Source organism: Perognathus longimembris, chromosome 17 (genome assembly GCF_023159225.1).
Source record: "Perognathus longimembris pacificus isolate PPM17 chromosome 17, ASM2315922v1, whole genome shotgun sequence".
Taxonomy (NCBI): domain Eukaryota; kingdom Metazoa; phylum Chordata; class Mammalia; order Rodentia; family Heteromyidae; genus Perognathus; species Perognathus longimembris.
The window spans coordinates 33,859,869-33,875,507 of record NC_063177.1 but is presented as its reverse complement, the minus strand read 5'-3'; the positions used below and the strand labels follow the sequence as shown (position 1 = coordinate 33,875,507).

Sequence of the window (15,639 nt, the reverse complement as noted above, 5' to 3'; positions counted from 1 at the left end):
TATCAAAAAAAAAAAAAAAAAAAAAAAAAGAGGGAAAGCTAAAGCAGTTTAGAAGAGAGGAATGGTAGGGTGGAATTTATATTTTAATAGGAGTAGCTAGGATTACAGGCATGAGCCACCAGCATTGACTACCCAGCCCTTTTTACTTTAGTTATTTTTCAGGTAAGGTCTCATATTTTCACCCGTGGCCAGACTGAGCACAGCCTCCTACCAAAGGCCTCTCAAGTTGCTAAACTTACTCCGTTTTTGTTTTTTGTTTTTTGTTTTAATTTTTTTTCTTTGCCAGTCCTGGGGCTTGAACTCAGGGCCTGGGCACTGTCCCTGACCTTATTTATTTATTTTTTTTGGCCAGTCCTGGGCCTTGGACTCAGGGCCTGAGCACTGTCCCTGGCTTCTTCTTGCTCAAGGCTAGCACTCTGCCACTTGAGCCACAGCGCCACTTCTGGCCGTTTTCTGTATATGTGGTGCTGGGGAATCGAACCCAGGGCCTCATGTATACAAGGCAAGCACTCTTGCCACTAGGCCATATCCCCAGCCCAACTTACTCTGTTTTCATGAGTGGTCTGGTAAAATCTCATAGTGTGTGTGTGCGCAAGCATGTGTATGCCAGTAATTGGGCATGAACTCAGGATGATTTGAGTTATGCCTACATGTCCAGCTTTTTAATGGCTAACTGAAGACAAAAAGTCTTGTAGATTTTGTGCTCCAGTTGGCTTGAAACTGTGATCCTCAGATCTCAGCCTGCTGAGTACCTAGGATTACAGGTAACCAACAGTGCCTAGTATGGCCATCCACAATTTCTCCTGCAAAATTCTCCTGAAAATATGATGTCCAGATCCACAAAACCTGTGAGTGCTATCTCCTGTAGTAAAAGGGATCTTTCAGATCCTGAGGTGGAGAAATTCTCCTGGTTTATGTGGATAAGCTGTAATTCAATGTCAAATGTCTTTCTAAGAAAGATAGAAGGAAGCCAGGCACAGTAGCTCATACCTTTAATTCTGGTATCTCAGGAGGCTGAGATCAAAGGATTGCAGTTCAAGGCCAGGAAGAGTAAAAAGTTCAAGAAACTCCATCTCAATCAATAAAAATCTTGTGCTGGTGTGTGTTTCCCATCCCAGCTACATGAGATATGTAAATAGGAGGACTGAGGTCCAGACTGGCATAAACAAGAGACCCTATTTTAAAAAATAAACACTTACACAAAAAGGGCTTTGGATGTGGTTCAAGTGGTGTAGTGCCTACCTGTCTAGCAAGCATAAAACTTTGAGTTCAAGCCCTGGTACCACTAAGAAGACAGAGAAGGAGGAAGTGGAAGGTGAGATAGAGAAAGAAGGAAAAAGAGGAGAGGAGGAGATGGAGGAGAAAGAGAGAAGAAAGGCAGAAGGCCTGGGTGCTGGTGGCTAATGTCTATAATCCTAGCTACTTAGGAGACTGAGATCTGAGGATTAAAGTTTGAAGCCAGCCTGGGCAAGAAAGTCTTTAAGACTCTTGTCTCCACCAAACTACTAAAAAAAAGCCAGAAGTGGGCTGTGGCTCAAATGGTAGAGCACTAGTCTTGACCCAAAGTAGCTCATGGACAGTGCCCAAACCCTGAGTTCAAGGCTTAAGACTGGTACGAAAGAAGAAAGAGAGAAAGAAAGAAAAGAAAGGGAAGAGAAAGAAAGAAAGGAAGGCTTAAAGAAAGAAAGGAAGGAAGGAAGAAGGAAGAAGGGAGGGAGGGAAGGCAAGAAAAACAGAAAGAGAAAGAAAGAAAAAGTGAGAGAAAGAAAGAAAAGAAGGGGAGAAAGGAAGGAAGGAAGGAAGGAAGGAAGGAAGGAATAAGGAAAGAAAGAAATCAAAGAAAAAAGGAAGGGAAGGAGGGAGGGAGGAAGGAAGGAAGAAGAGAGAGAAGTGGTGCCGTGGCTCAAAGTGGTAGAGTGCTAGCCTTGAGCAAAGCCACTCAGGGAAAGCCAAATCACTCAGGGACAGCACAAGGCCTTGAGTTCAAACCCAACAACTGACCAAAAGGAAAGAAAAAAGAGGAAAAGTGAACACAGAGGTGACAATTACAGTGATCTGAATACAAAACAGAGAGTACCTGGTGCCAACAAAAGCAGGAAAAGACAAAAATCTTCTTTCCCAAGGAATCTAAACAGAACCAGCTCTGCAAAACCTTGAATTTAGTCCCACAAGACACACTTCAGATTGATGGCTTCTAGAACTGTAAAAGAATACATTTCTGATGTTTTAAGTCATTGAATATGTGCCATTTATTCCAGTAGCATTAGGAGACTGACCCGCTGCTAATTTCTCAAGACGCAGCTCAGGCTGCCAAGACATCTCTGCCACCTCACCTGCCCAACACCATTCACATAGCACTGGCCACATCATACCACATGGGCAGTCCCAGGCTTAGGATCACCTAACACTGCTCTCCTGAGGGCATTGCCCTATCTTTTCATTTCAAATGTAGGCCCAGCATCCCGCCTGACACTAGAAGACACTCAGTTGACCAAGGAGCCAATGAATATATAAAGGAAGGTAAGCTAGATAAATTAGTGATAACACAGAATCTTTCCCCAAGAGGGACAAAAAAGTCAAGGAAAAAGATTACCATTCTTTCATCCTTGCAAGTACAAGGCTTTCACAAGTTTTGGCAGGTGATGGCATTGTGGTTTACATTTATTTATTTATTTATTTATTTATTTATTCCAGTCCTGGGCCTGAGCAAAGAGAAGCCAGGGACAATCCCTGGCTTCTCTTTGCTCACTCTGCACTTTGCACTCTGCCACTTGAGCCACAACACCACTTCTGGTCATTTTCTATATACATGGTGCTGGGGAATTGAACCCAGGGCTTCATGTATACAAGGCAAGCACTATCGCCACTAGGCCATATTCCCAGCCCCTGGTTTACTTTTAAGATCACATCTGCCTGTCTTTGTTACCAGTTAGTACTGAACAGACTAAATGTTACTTTACACAGCAGTTCCGTCTGTTCCTTATTTTCACTTTCAGTTTCAAAGACAGAAATACCCACTTTCAGAACTAATTTTATCAGTCATTTTGTTTGTTTGTTTAGGTGGATTCTTCATATTAGCTGTTGGATCTATTTGACGTGATTGGTAGAATTATTTGCCAAGTGGTTTTAAGTATCTTCTTCAAAGATGGAAATTCCCTCCCCTGTCTTTCTCCTCTCTCTCTCTCTCTCTCTCTCTCTCTCTCTCTCTCTCTCTCTCTCTCTCTCTCTCTCTCTCTCTCTCTCTCTCTCTTCTGTTATTTTCTGTGCTAGTACTGAGGCTTGAATACTCCCTGGGTCCTTGAGGTTTTGGTTGTTTTATTTTTGTCGGTCATGGGGCTTGAACTCTGAGCCTGGGCAGGGCATTGTCCCTGAGCTCTTCAGCTCAAGGCTAGTGCTCTACGGCTTGAACCACAGCACCACTTCCTGGGGGTTAATTGGAGATAAGAGTCTCACAGACTTTCCTGCCCTGCCTGTCCTTGAACCTCGATCCTCAGATCTGAGCCTCCTGAGTAGCTAGGATTACAGGCAGGAGCCAATGGTGCCCAGCTCTTTGGGCTGGCTTGGAACCTCTTTAGTAACTAAAATTTTAGGCATGAGCCGTTTTTGTTGTGTTTTTTTTTTTTTTTTTTTTTGTCAATAGGCCTGACTGAGGCTCTCTTCCTAGTGCTATCAACCAGTTACAGGAACTGAGGTTGGTAAGATTCTCACAGTGAGAAAGAAGGACAGTCAGATGTAGTAGTACATGCCTAGAATCCCAGAACTCATCAGCTGAGGCAGACGGGCTGAGAGTATAGACCAACTCATGGGGTATGGAATGAGACCAGCATAAGCTACTTAGGAAGACCTTGTCTCAAACAAGAGCTCGAGGGTTGTTTAATCATATCTAAGAAGGATCTAGTCAGCTGCTTTTTCTGCCAATGTCCTTGAGAAAAATCTCTTCTTTATCTCATCTAAGTTTTCATAGCTGTTGTAAATGACTGTGGAATGTGAAAAATAACCATTTTATTTTATTTTGATGGTACTAAGATTTGAACTTAGGGCTTTGTACTTGCTAGTTAAGCACTCTACTTCTTTTTTTTTTTTTTTTTTTTTTTTTTTTTTTTTTTGCCAGTCCTGGGCCTTGGACTCAGGGCCTGAGCACTGTCCCTGGCTTCTTTTTGCTCAAGGCTAGCACTCTGCTACTTGAGCCACAGCGCCCCTTCTGGCCGTTTTCCGTATATGTGGTGCTGGGGAATCGAACCTAGGGCTTCATGCATGGGAGGCAAGCTCTCTTGCCACTAGGCCATATCCCCAGCCCCAAGCACTCTACTTCTTAAGCCATGCCCCACAGCCCTTTTTGTTTTCATTGTTTTTAGAATGAGAGTCTTGCTTTTGGCCCAGACCCTCCAAGATCTCAAGCCTCATGTTACACTTCCCAAGTAGATGGAATGGCAGGCATGTCCCACCACACCCAGATTTTTATTGGTTGAGGTAAGATCTGGAAAAAAATTGCCTGACTGATCTAAACTTCTTGATCTTAGCTTCTCTAGTAGCTGGAATTATAGGCATGCACTACTATTCCAGGCTGCTATGGCTTGTGTTCTCTCTCTCTCTCTCTCTCTCTCTCTCTCTCTCTCTCTCTCTCTCTCTCTCTCTCTCTCTCTCTCTCTCTCTCTCTCTCTCTCTTGCAGTGCTGGATGTACATCAACCCAGAGCTTTCCATATGCTAGACAAGTGCCACTGAACTGTATCCCCAAACCACTATTGCAATCCCACCTCTCCATAACCATTGTTTCTCTCCTCCTATCCCTCACTCCTCCCTTTCTTCTTTCTCTCTTTCTCTGCCTCTCCCTTTCCCTTTCCCTCTCTTTCTCCCTCTCCCTTGTCCCATTATCTTACGATTGTAGCCCAGAATGGAAAACCCTCCCACCTCAGGCTCCTATGTACTAAGATCATAGATGTGTGCCACAATACCTAGAAGATTAGCCTTGAGCTGAAGTGCTTGGGGATAATATAGCACCTGGGCCCAGAGTTCAAGCCCCAATGACCTCCCCCCCCCCCCCCCGGTCCCGCCAAAAAAAAAAAAGCCAGCCAGGTAGGTAAGTTTGAGAGACCGTTAGACTCATCTCCAATTAACCATCCAAATCTGGAAGTGGAGGAGTGGCTCAAGTGGTAGAGTGCCAGCCTTGAGCAAAAAAAAAACAAACTCAGGGACAGTGCACAGGCCCTGAGTTCAACCCCTTGTACCAGCACACACACACACACACACACCACACACACATGCACTCAGAGCTCATTTTCCCAAGCACAGAGAGATCGATATTAGGGGAAGTTGGGGAATAAGGGCTTTCTCAGGACATCCAATAGCATGAGGTAGATGCAGGGAGGAACTCATCTCACCTTCCAGAAGAGACCCTCAAATATTATAGGCAGTGCAAGGTTTGTGGGACCCACATCTACTACTTACAGACCAATCATTTATCCAGTGTCACCCAGCAATCTAGTGGCAAAGCCTTCCAGGCATGGCTGGGACCCCAGACTTGGGGGTACCAACTACAGTGCCACATTCCCTGAACACTATCAGAGACAGTGCATGTGGGTAATTAGTCCCTTCCTGTTTTGTTCTGTTTTGCTTGTGTTTTTCACTCAAGACTGGCATTCTACCACTTGGGCCCTATCTCCCACTTCCTGTGTTGAGCTCATTCAGAGGGCATCCTTTTGCATGCTCAGCTCCTTATGATTTCTCTGCTTTACTTGCAGCCTTAACTGGATATCACTTGTCTTCTAGGGATCCTGCCCAGGAACTGGACGGAGGTCCAGGGGAAATTGAAGTCACTCTGAGGATCAAAGGGGAATTGGGTGGATTCTTCCTGACCTCAGCTGAGCCAAGGTTCCCAGAGAAGGGCAAAGGTCCCCCCTCCTCCCCAGGCCAGACTCCACCCTCAGGCACCCCTTCCATCTGGCCCAGCTCCTCCAAGTCAAGAGAGGGGAGGCCACCCTGCCAGGACCTTTCTCCTTTTCCTCCTCCTCTCAGTTTCTGGAGAAAGAGTCAAGGCTAGTCCAAGACAGTGTGGAACTGAGTGTGTACTCTGTGCCAATCTTTGCAATCTAGTGCCATCTTTCCCAGCCAGGGCTGTAGAGGGCCACTGGGTTCTGCAGCTTTGCAAACTCAGCCCTTCACCCACACTTAGGCTTCAGGGGACCAGAAAAAAGCAGGGCAGGAGAGAGAAAGGGGAGAGGGAGAGAGCCAGAGCCAGAGACCGAGAGACAGAGAGAACCAGTTTGCTGAGCCTGTGTACAGGTGTGTTTCCTTCCTGCCTGGGGCAGCTCAGGAAATTGTACTTGAGGCCCAAGCTTAGGGCTGGCAGAGGAAAGATTATAGACACAGATCCCAATCTCCGACACTACTTGACTGTGGAAACCCCACTGGAGGATCCCGGCAGAGACACTGGGGAGGGATTCGAGGAAGCCAGAGTGTTTGGAGTTTCCAACTCAAGTTTACTTAGCTGGAACTTGGCGCCAGCCGGCGAGCGAGAGCACAGGGGCTCGGCCGGGATACTTTTTGTCCCAGCTGTCTTTCTGTCCACTCCCAACCCCCTCGGGTCTCCCTTCCATCCCGCAGGCTTTGGGGGTGCTGCGCTCCGCTTCTGCGCCTTTAGCCTGTGGCTCACAACCTAGGGGTGTGTGTGTGTGTGTGTGTGTGTGTGTGTGTGTGTGAATCCCACGTGACCCATGCGCTAAATGGGGCGCAGAGGACGCACCAGCCTTGGCTTTGCCATCGGAATTGACACACTGGTGGCTTTTCTTTTATGAAGTTCAGTTTCTTGATTCTCTCTCACCCTCCCCCCAGGATCCCCCCCCCCCTCACCCCGCATTCGGACATCCTGAATGGCTTGGGAAGGAAGAGGCCGGTCCGGGGCTTGCGGATCTAAAGGGAAAAGCGGGGTAATTCGTGAAGGGTGGGCCGCGAGGTCTGTGGGGAGGACCCTCACCGCGAGTGTGGCCCCGGGCGCAGATTCGCCACCTCCCAGCGTCTCCTGGCCCCGCCCCGCCCCGCAGGGTCCCCGTCCTCCGCACCCCATAGGCAGAGGCGACCCTCCCCGCCTCCTCGCCCGCTCCACAGTCGCCCCGCCTCAATTCGCTTTAAAAGTTTGCTCGCTCGGGCGGGGACAGGCGGCCAAAGCGAGCCATGGCTGTCTTTCTTGGGATGCTGCGCCTGGGGAGTCTGTGCACCCGCAGTCTGGGGGTGCAAGGGACCCGAGCCACCCTCTCTCGGGGTTGCCCGGAAGCGAAGTGGCCATATGTGCGCTCTCTCAGGTACGGGACCCGGGAAGAGAGGGGGCTGGGCAGTTCACCCTTCCCCCTCTGCACCCCCCCCCCCTTACCCACCCCGTAGGAAGAAACTCGGGGGTCCGGGGGTCCTGCAGGCAGTCTTCACTGGGGATTAATCTCACTCCAGCTAGCAACCCCAGGCTGTTCAGTTTTGGATGCCAGTTAGGAGGAGGTCTCCCCTCCCCCCCACCCATTGCTCTCCTATTCCCGGTACCCTAGCACCTAGGTAACAGCAAAAACTGGAGATGGGGGGATTGGGGGGGTACTTGAGCCACTGTGGTCCTGCTCAGACTCCGAGTTCTAGATAAGAGTCTAGATGGTTCGCTTTCCTGGCACACTGGGTCAGGCATTGTAGACCAATTTTGGCAGTCTAACCTAAGGGGCAGGGGCAAGGGGCAAGATTTGGGCCCAGCCCTCAGGACACTGCCTCTGAGTTGGGTCCCTTCCAAGTATAAATTTAGGGATCAGTCCAAAGGGTCCCCTCCTTACTCAGGCCTCTAAAGATGGCACTGTCCTTATCAGCTGCCGACAATCTCTTCTTTCCCAACTTTCATTGTAGTGGTATCTTCCTGGGCCTACTTTCTAATGTCCTCAGTGCAAAGGCTGGGAAGGGGGCTGGCGGACCAGGATGTTGTAAAAGCTGGTGTCTGATACGATTGTAACGGCAATGTCCAAGGTTATGTGAGGATGGCCGTGGGATGGGGTCAGTGTGATGTGATCTTCGGCATCCAGCAGGGGGGCGGCCTGCACACCACTATGCCTGCCCTGCCACCCGTCCCTGGCTCCATTGTCCACAGCACATGGACCTGGCTACGGAAAGGGGAGCAGCTGCCTAAACAGAGGGGTTTTTTTGAGAACTAGGTCTGATATTTGAACATTAAACATTGGAATATTGTAAAGAGGGGTTTGAGATACAAATCCTATTTTAAAATTTATTTTCCAGAAATCAGGCTCAGACATTCTTGAACTTTTACTTTTTGTGGTTCCTGGAAACTCTCAGGCACTAGAAGTGTGCAATATTATACTTTATTTTTCTGTACTGCAGATTTAACTCAGAGCCTCCCTTATGCCAGAGAAACACTCTGCCACTGAGCTACACCCCATACTGTGTGTAAAACCTCATTTACTATTTGTTAAATGTATTATTCTCATTATTATTATTAATGGTACTAGGATTTGAACTCAGGGCTTCAAACTTGCTAGGTTAGTGCTCTAACACTTGAGCCATATCTTCACCCTGGCTTTTTTTTTTTTTTTTTTGGTTGGTCATAGGTCTTGAACTCAGGGCCTGGGAGCTGTCCCTGAACTCTTTTGCACAAGGCTAGTGTTCTACCACTTTGAACCACAGCTCCACTTCTGGTTTTTGAGATAAGAGTCTCACAGGGACTTTTCTTCCCTGGCTGGCTTTGAACTGTGATCCTCAGATCTCAGCCTTCTGAATAGTGGATTACAAACATGAGCCACTGGCACCTATCTACCATGGCTTCTTTTATTTAATTTTTGCCAGTCCTGGAGCTTGAACTGAGGGCCTGGGCTCTGTCCATGAGCCTCTCTGTGCTCAAGGCTAGCACTCTACCACTTGAGCCACAGCGCCACTTCAGGCCTTTTCTGTTTATGTGGTACTGAGGAATGAAACCCAGGGCTTCATGTATGCTAGGCAAGCATTCTACAACTAAGCCACATTCCTAGCCCCTACCTTGGCTTTTTGCTAGTTATTTTGGAGTTGGAGTCTATTGAACTATTCTGCCAAGACTGGCCTCAAACTGTGATCCTGCAGACCTCATCCTGCCGAGTAGGATTTCAGGTATGAGCCACTGGTGCCTGGCTGCATGCAATACTTTAACAAGGCTCTGCCTTATATGTTGTGGAAACTCAGGGTATTTAGGCCTGGGAGTGGATGGAACTTGGCTGGCTAAAGGGAGCTGAGTGCCCTTTTAGCCTCCTCTTTCATGTTTCTCCTTCCTACAATACCTACCTATACTTCCTGCCCACACCCCTACCCTCCACGCCTCACCTTTGGACCCATGGGTGCCCATTTCAGGGTTTAAGACCTCTAAATAAAATTAATTCCAAAAGTATACATAGGTGCTATGTTAAATCAGACTGCTAGAACTACTCGAACAACATTGGCCTTTGACATTTTTGTGTGTAAAGAGAGTAGGTTACTTACCAATTCCATGCCTGTGATCTCAGAAGGTCTGGAAGCCAGGCCTCAGAGAAATTGCCTTCCAAGAAGAGCCTTTGGTCTAATGAGAGAGTTCCTGAGGGTCTGGCCTAACTTCTTCCCATCCCCCTCACCCCATTTCTTCCTGTTTATCTGAACCTTCAGGAGTCTCAAACTTCCAGTACACATTCTCTCTCTTTTTTTTTTTTTTGGCCAGTCCTGGCCTTGGACTCAGGGCCTGAGCACTGTCCCTGGCTTCTTCCCGCTCAAGGCTAGCACTCTGCCACTTGAGCCACAGCGACATTCTCTCTCTTTTAAAATTGTTGTTGTACCAAGAGATGGAAACAGGAGGATCTTATTGTTGTCATTATGTTTAGTGTACTAGGTGAATTTCCTTTTGCATACCCCCTGTGGTCACTGTATATGATTTTGGTACACTGGATATTGTATATATGCTTATCTGAACTAGGGAAGGGAAAGAAAAATGAGGGAGGGTGTAACAAATAAGACAAGAAATGTACTCACTACCTTATGTAACTGTACCCCCTCTGTACATCACCTTGTCAATAAAATTTAAATTTTTTTAAAATAAAAAAGTAAAATTGTTGTTGTTGAGGTGATATACAGAAGGGTTACAGTTATGAATCAGGTAATGAGTACAATTCTTTTTTCAGTACACATTCTTGAGAACATATATTGTGGAGCCTCTAGTGGGCACTGTGAGACTAAAACCAAGGAACTTGGCAGTCTGGTGACAGGAAGAACGAAATCCAAAGGATCACTTTATGTTGTTTTTTTTTTTTTTTTTTTTTTTTGGCCAGTCCTGGGCCTTGGACTCAGGGTCTGAGCACTCTCCCTGGCTTCTTCCCGCTCAAGGCTAGCACTCTGCCACTTGAGCCACAGCGCCGCTTCTGGCCGTTTTCTGTATATGTGGTGCTGGGGAATCGAACCTAGGGCCTCGTGTATCCGAGGCAGGCACTCTTGCCACTAGGCTATATCCCCAGCCCCCCAAAGGATCACTTTAGAGTGTTCCAGGCACTGTGGGGAAGGAAACTCCTGAACTTCTGCTTTCTGTGCTTTTGGAGCATGACCTACTCAGAGAGGTCATGCTCAAAAAAGTAGCTGCTTTTCTGCTACCCAACTGCCCCAGGCATGTCACTTCAAGTTCCTAGTTTTGCCTGAAAAGAAAGAACAAAAATTTGAACGGAAATTATTACCTCCAGGGGAGGCCCCCTCCCCCTCAAGTCCTGAGAGAACTTAGGGCCTGGGCACTATCCCTGAGCCATTTTGTGCTCAAGGCTAGTGCTTTGCCACTTCAGCCACAGTGCCACTTCAGGCTTCTTCAGAGTAGTTTATTGGAGCTTAAAGCCTCATGGACTTTCCTGCCTGGGCCGACTTGGAGTAGCTAGGATTACTGGTGTGAGCCACTGGCGCCAGCTTCTGGCTTAAGGCAGGTTATCTTGGATAACAGCCCTGGTTCCTTTAACTACCCTTGCGTGGCTTTGGACAAGTTACTTTGAACTTGGTTAGTTTGTTGTGAATTAGGCTTGCTAGATTGCAGGTAGATAGGCTAAAGCCTGCTCCCCCCCCTCCCCGCCCTTTTTTTTTTTTTTTTTTAAGTGTGCCAGTACTGGAGCTTGAACTCAGAGCTTTATGCTCTTAGCATTTTTTTAGTTCAAGGCTGGTTGTTGCTGTACCACTTGAGCCACACCTCCACTTCTGGCTTTTTGTCTTGTGGTTATTGCAGGTAAGGGTCTCAGATTTTTCTGCCCTAGCTGGCTTGGAGCCATGGTCTTCAGATCTCAGACTCCTGAGTTGCTAGGATTACTGGTATGAGCCACTGGTTCCTGGCCCAATGCTTGCTCTAGTGTTCATCTTTTTTTCTGAGACCAGACTTATCCTAGAAAACTGAGGCCTAGATTTCGTATGTGTACCTTCAATTCTTATCAAGGGAGAAGTATCTTTTTTTTTTTTTTGGCCAGTCCTGGGCCTTGGACTCAGGGGCTGAGCACTGTCCCTGGCTTCTTCCCGCTCAAGGCTAGCACTCTGCCACTTGAGCCACAGCGCCACTTCTGGCCGTTTTCTGTATATGTGGTGCTGGGGAATCAAACCTAGGGCCTCGTGTATCCGAGGCAGGCACTCTTGCCACTAGGCTATATCCCCAGCCCCGAGAAGTATCTTAAGTCAGCCCAGTTCCTGACTCCTACAGGCTCTGTGCAAGCCTCACAGGGGAAATCTAAAGTGATGACATCTCCTAGATACATTATTTCAGGCTTTCAGAAATGTCTCGTATCTTTTTTTTCCCAATGCTGGGGAATGTAACCCAATGCCTTATTGTGCCAGGGAAACACTCTGTCCCTGAGTTACACTTTCAGTCCTCCCCTCCCCCCATGTCTACTGTCTTTTTGGGTTTGCTGAACCCAAATAGCAACTTCTGGCGTGCTTTTTCTGCATATCCACAAATATACATATGTAGGTGTTTCCATTGGAGCGATTCAAAGTGAAGCCTCCACCAATGGAACCTGGTGTGCAGAGTCTTTATTGTGGCTCTTACTCCTTTGTAGTCTTTGTCTCTCACAGGCTGTAGATTTCCCTCAGAGGGGTTATATTGGGTTGTGATCAGGAGGCTTTATGGTATAATTGCATGTAGTTAAATTACACAGATCTTAAGTATATTGCTCAGTGAATTTTAATGGCCTCACTATGTTATTCTTGTTGTTCTCCTTGCTCTAAGGGAATACCACAGAACTGAACAATTTATAAGAGATAGAGGCTCACTTAGCTCCTCGTCCTGGAGGCTGGGAATGCAAGAGCGTGACACTGCTCTCTGCTTAGCACTGGGAAGAACCTTCCCTCTGGGTCATGACTTGGTAAAGGCAATCACATGGTGAAACAGAGCAAATACGCCCAGGAGAGCACACTTAAAAACAAGGCAACTCCCTTCACAACCTATGAATGTGGGTAGGGATCACTCCATTCATGAGGGTAGAGCTCTCACCATTCGATCGTTTTCTTAGGGTCCCACCTCCAAATCTCGTGTGTGTGTGTGTGTGTGTGTGTGTGTGTGTGTGTGCACGCATGTATGCTGAAGTTTGAGCCTACAGGCTTGCATACTAAGCAACAGCTCTACCACTGAGAGCTATACCCCTAACCCAATGTTTATTTGTTTACACAGGATATGAGGTTTGTTCTAAGTCCAGTGTTTTCCCACTTTTCTTCTTAAACATCATGGTTATTTTTTATTTTATTTATTTATTTATTTATTTTTTGCCAGTCCTAGGGCTTGGACTCAGGGCCTGAGCACTGTCCCTGGCTTCTTTTTGCTCAAGGTTAGCACTCTACCACTTGAGCCACAGCGCCACTTCTGGCTTTTTCTATGTATGTAGTGCTGGGGAATCAAACCCAGGGCTTCATGTATACGAGGCGAGCACTTTACCACTAAGCCATATTCCCAGCCCCCCCTCCCCATGAGACTCTTGTCTTCAATTAACTACCAAAAGGCCAGAAATGAGCTGTGGCTCAAGTGGTAGAGTGCAAGCCCTGAGCCAAAAAACTCAGGGACAGTGCCCAGGTCCTGAGTTCAAGCCCCAATACCAGCGAACGAACACACACACACACACACACACACACACACACACACAGAACTATTTTTTGATGAAACAGCTAGTATAGGTTCAGACTCAGTAGTTCAATTTGTCCTCCTGGCCAAGCATCAGTCAGTCAATCTGTATGGCAGACCTACATAGCAGCTCAACCATTAGCCTAGTGTCTATGCAAATTAGGAAAATAAGCCCATCCCCCCATACACCTCCATGGCATGTGGCTTGATGAGTGGCAGATGGGGTGAGTGGTGTGCTGGGAAGGCAAGAGCATTCAATGAACTTGTGCAAAGGACATGGGAAAGAAGAGCTCACAACTGCCATGAGCTTGGAGAAGCATCAGATCATTTATCTAGAACACTGAAGTCCTTTTTATATCCTTCCAATCACAAGTTTAATGTATATTGTGTCAGAGGAGCATATATATATATATATATATATATATATATATATATTTGTATATATTTGGTTCCTTGACCGGGAATATATAAATATATTTTTGATGTTGGAAATTGAACAGTTTCCCTTCATGTTAAGAAATCTCCATCAATGAGTATGCCTCTAGCCTGATGTTTATATACAGGCACACACATACTTATATATTTGTATTAGTCCTGGGGCTTGAATCAGAGCCTGGGTGCCATACTGAGCTTTTGTTACTAGCATTCTACCACCTGAGCCATACCTGTGCTTCTGGCTTTTTTCTAGTTGATTAGAGGCGAGAGTCTGAATTTCCTGGCTGGGCTAGTTTTGAACCTCGTTTTTCAGATCTCAGCTCCTGAGTAATTAGTATTATAAGTGTGAGTCACCTGTTGTTTTATATTTTTAATTCGTCCCTGGTTCCATAAGCAATATAGTATATGTGTGTATGTGTGTGTACTGGAACTTGAACTCAAGGCCTCTTGCTTGATTTTTCCACTCAATGCTGGTGCGCTACCACTTGAGCCACATCTCCATTTCTGGCTTTTTGTTGGTTAATTGAAGATTAGAGCTTCTTGGATTTGTCTGCCCCACCAGCCCTTGATCCTCATATCTTAACCTTCTGAGTAGCTGGGATTGCAGGTGTGAGCAACTGACACCTGGCATATCATTTGGCTTATGAAGTTTACATTTGTTACACAGGTCAGTACTTGAGCTCATGCCATGTGAGTAATATGTGCTCTTAGCCTACATTTTTGTATTCATACATTTGTACTTTTTTATTTCCTGCCAGTACGGGGGCTTGAACTCAGGGCCTGGGTTCTCTGTCTCTTAGCTTTTTTGCTCAGGACTGGTACTCTTCCACTTGAGTCACAGCTCCACTTCCAACTGTTTGGTGGTTAACTGGCAATAAGTCTCCCTGACTTTCCTGCCTAGGCTTGCTTTGAGTGTGGATCCTCAGATCTCAGCCTCCTGAGTAGCTAGGATTATAGGTGAGAGCCAGCAGCATCCAGCTGTAGGACTATTATCTTTAACAGTGGAGTTGCTGTGTTGAATAGAGGACTTTTTTCAGCTCTTCTGAATATTGCCCTCAAGATCCCGGACTACTGTGACCAACAACAGCAGCAGCCAAGAGTTGCCATTGCCCCAGTTCATTGCAATTCTTAGTATTGAGAGCACATGCTGTACCGTGCCACTCTGGAGGTCAAAGGGCATCTCATTTTGATTTTAATTTACATGCTATAATTACCTATGGAACTGAGTATATTTTGCAGTACTTATCACTTATGCCTTTTGTAACTATTCTGTTCTTGTTCTTTGCTCCTTTAATTGTGTTGCATTATTTACCCTTACTAATTTGTGATGTTTTTGTTTGTTTGTTTTTAATGCTGAAGATTAAACCCAAGCCCTTGCATATTCTGTTTTAGCACTTGAGCTATACACTCAGCCTTTTTTGTTTTTATTTTTTTGGGGGTGTGGGGACTGAGGTTTGCAGCTCTTTTCCCAGACTGGCCTAAGATTTGTCACTGGAGTAGTTGGGTTTGTAAGTTTTATACTTCACCCAAGTAATTTTTTAGTTTTTGTGCTAGTATTAGGGCTTGAACTCAGGGTCTTGGCATTATTCCTGAACTTTTTGCTATAGGCTTGTGTTCTACCACTCAAGCCATACTTCCACTTCTGGCTTTTTAGTGACTAATTGGAGATAAGAGTCTCATAGACTTTCCTGTCTGGGCTGGCTTTGAATCTTAATCCTCAGACTCTAGCCTCCTGAGTAGCTAGGATTACAAATATGAGCTACTAGTGCCTGGCTGTTTTTTTTTTTTTGGCCAGTCCTGGGCCTTGGACTCCGGGCCTGAGCACTGTCCCTGGCTTCTTCCCGCTCAAGGCTAGCACTCCGCCACTTGAGCCACAGCGCCGCTTCTGGCCGTTTTCTGTATATGTGGTGCTGGGGAATCGAACCTAGGGCCTCGTGTATCCGAGGCAGGCACTCTTGCCACTAGGCTATATCCCCAGCCCTGGCTGTTTTATTTTTAAAGGCAGCCTAAATATCAATCTTTTCTCTCTTGTATACAAAAATTCTTTCTACCAGGTGTTGGTAGCTCATGCCTGTAATCCTAGCTACTCAGGAGGCTGAGAACAAGGATT

At 46.4% G+C, this 15,639-nt stretch overlaps 1 protein-coding gene across 1 annotated transcript in view; it reads left to right on the top strand.

The window, feature by feature from the left end:
• Nucleotides 1–7,123: 7,123 nt before the first annotated feature.
• The window catches only part of Acsf2 (acyl-CoA synthetase family member 2), a 30,904-nt gene continuing 22,388 nt past the window's right edge, over nt 7,124–15,639 (top strand). The window contains exon 1 of the mRNA XM_048365683.1: nt 7,124–7,296. Coding sequence (XP_048221640.1) covers nt 7,169–7,296 — 128 coding nt within the window. The 5' untranslated portion in view covers nt 7,124–7,168. The remainder of the gene's footprint in view (nt 7,297–15,639) is intronic.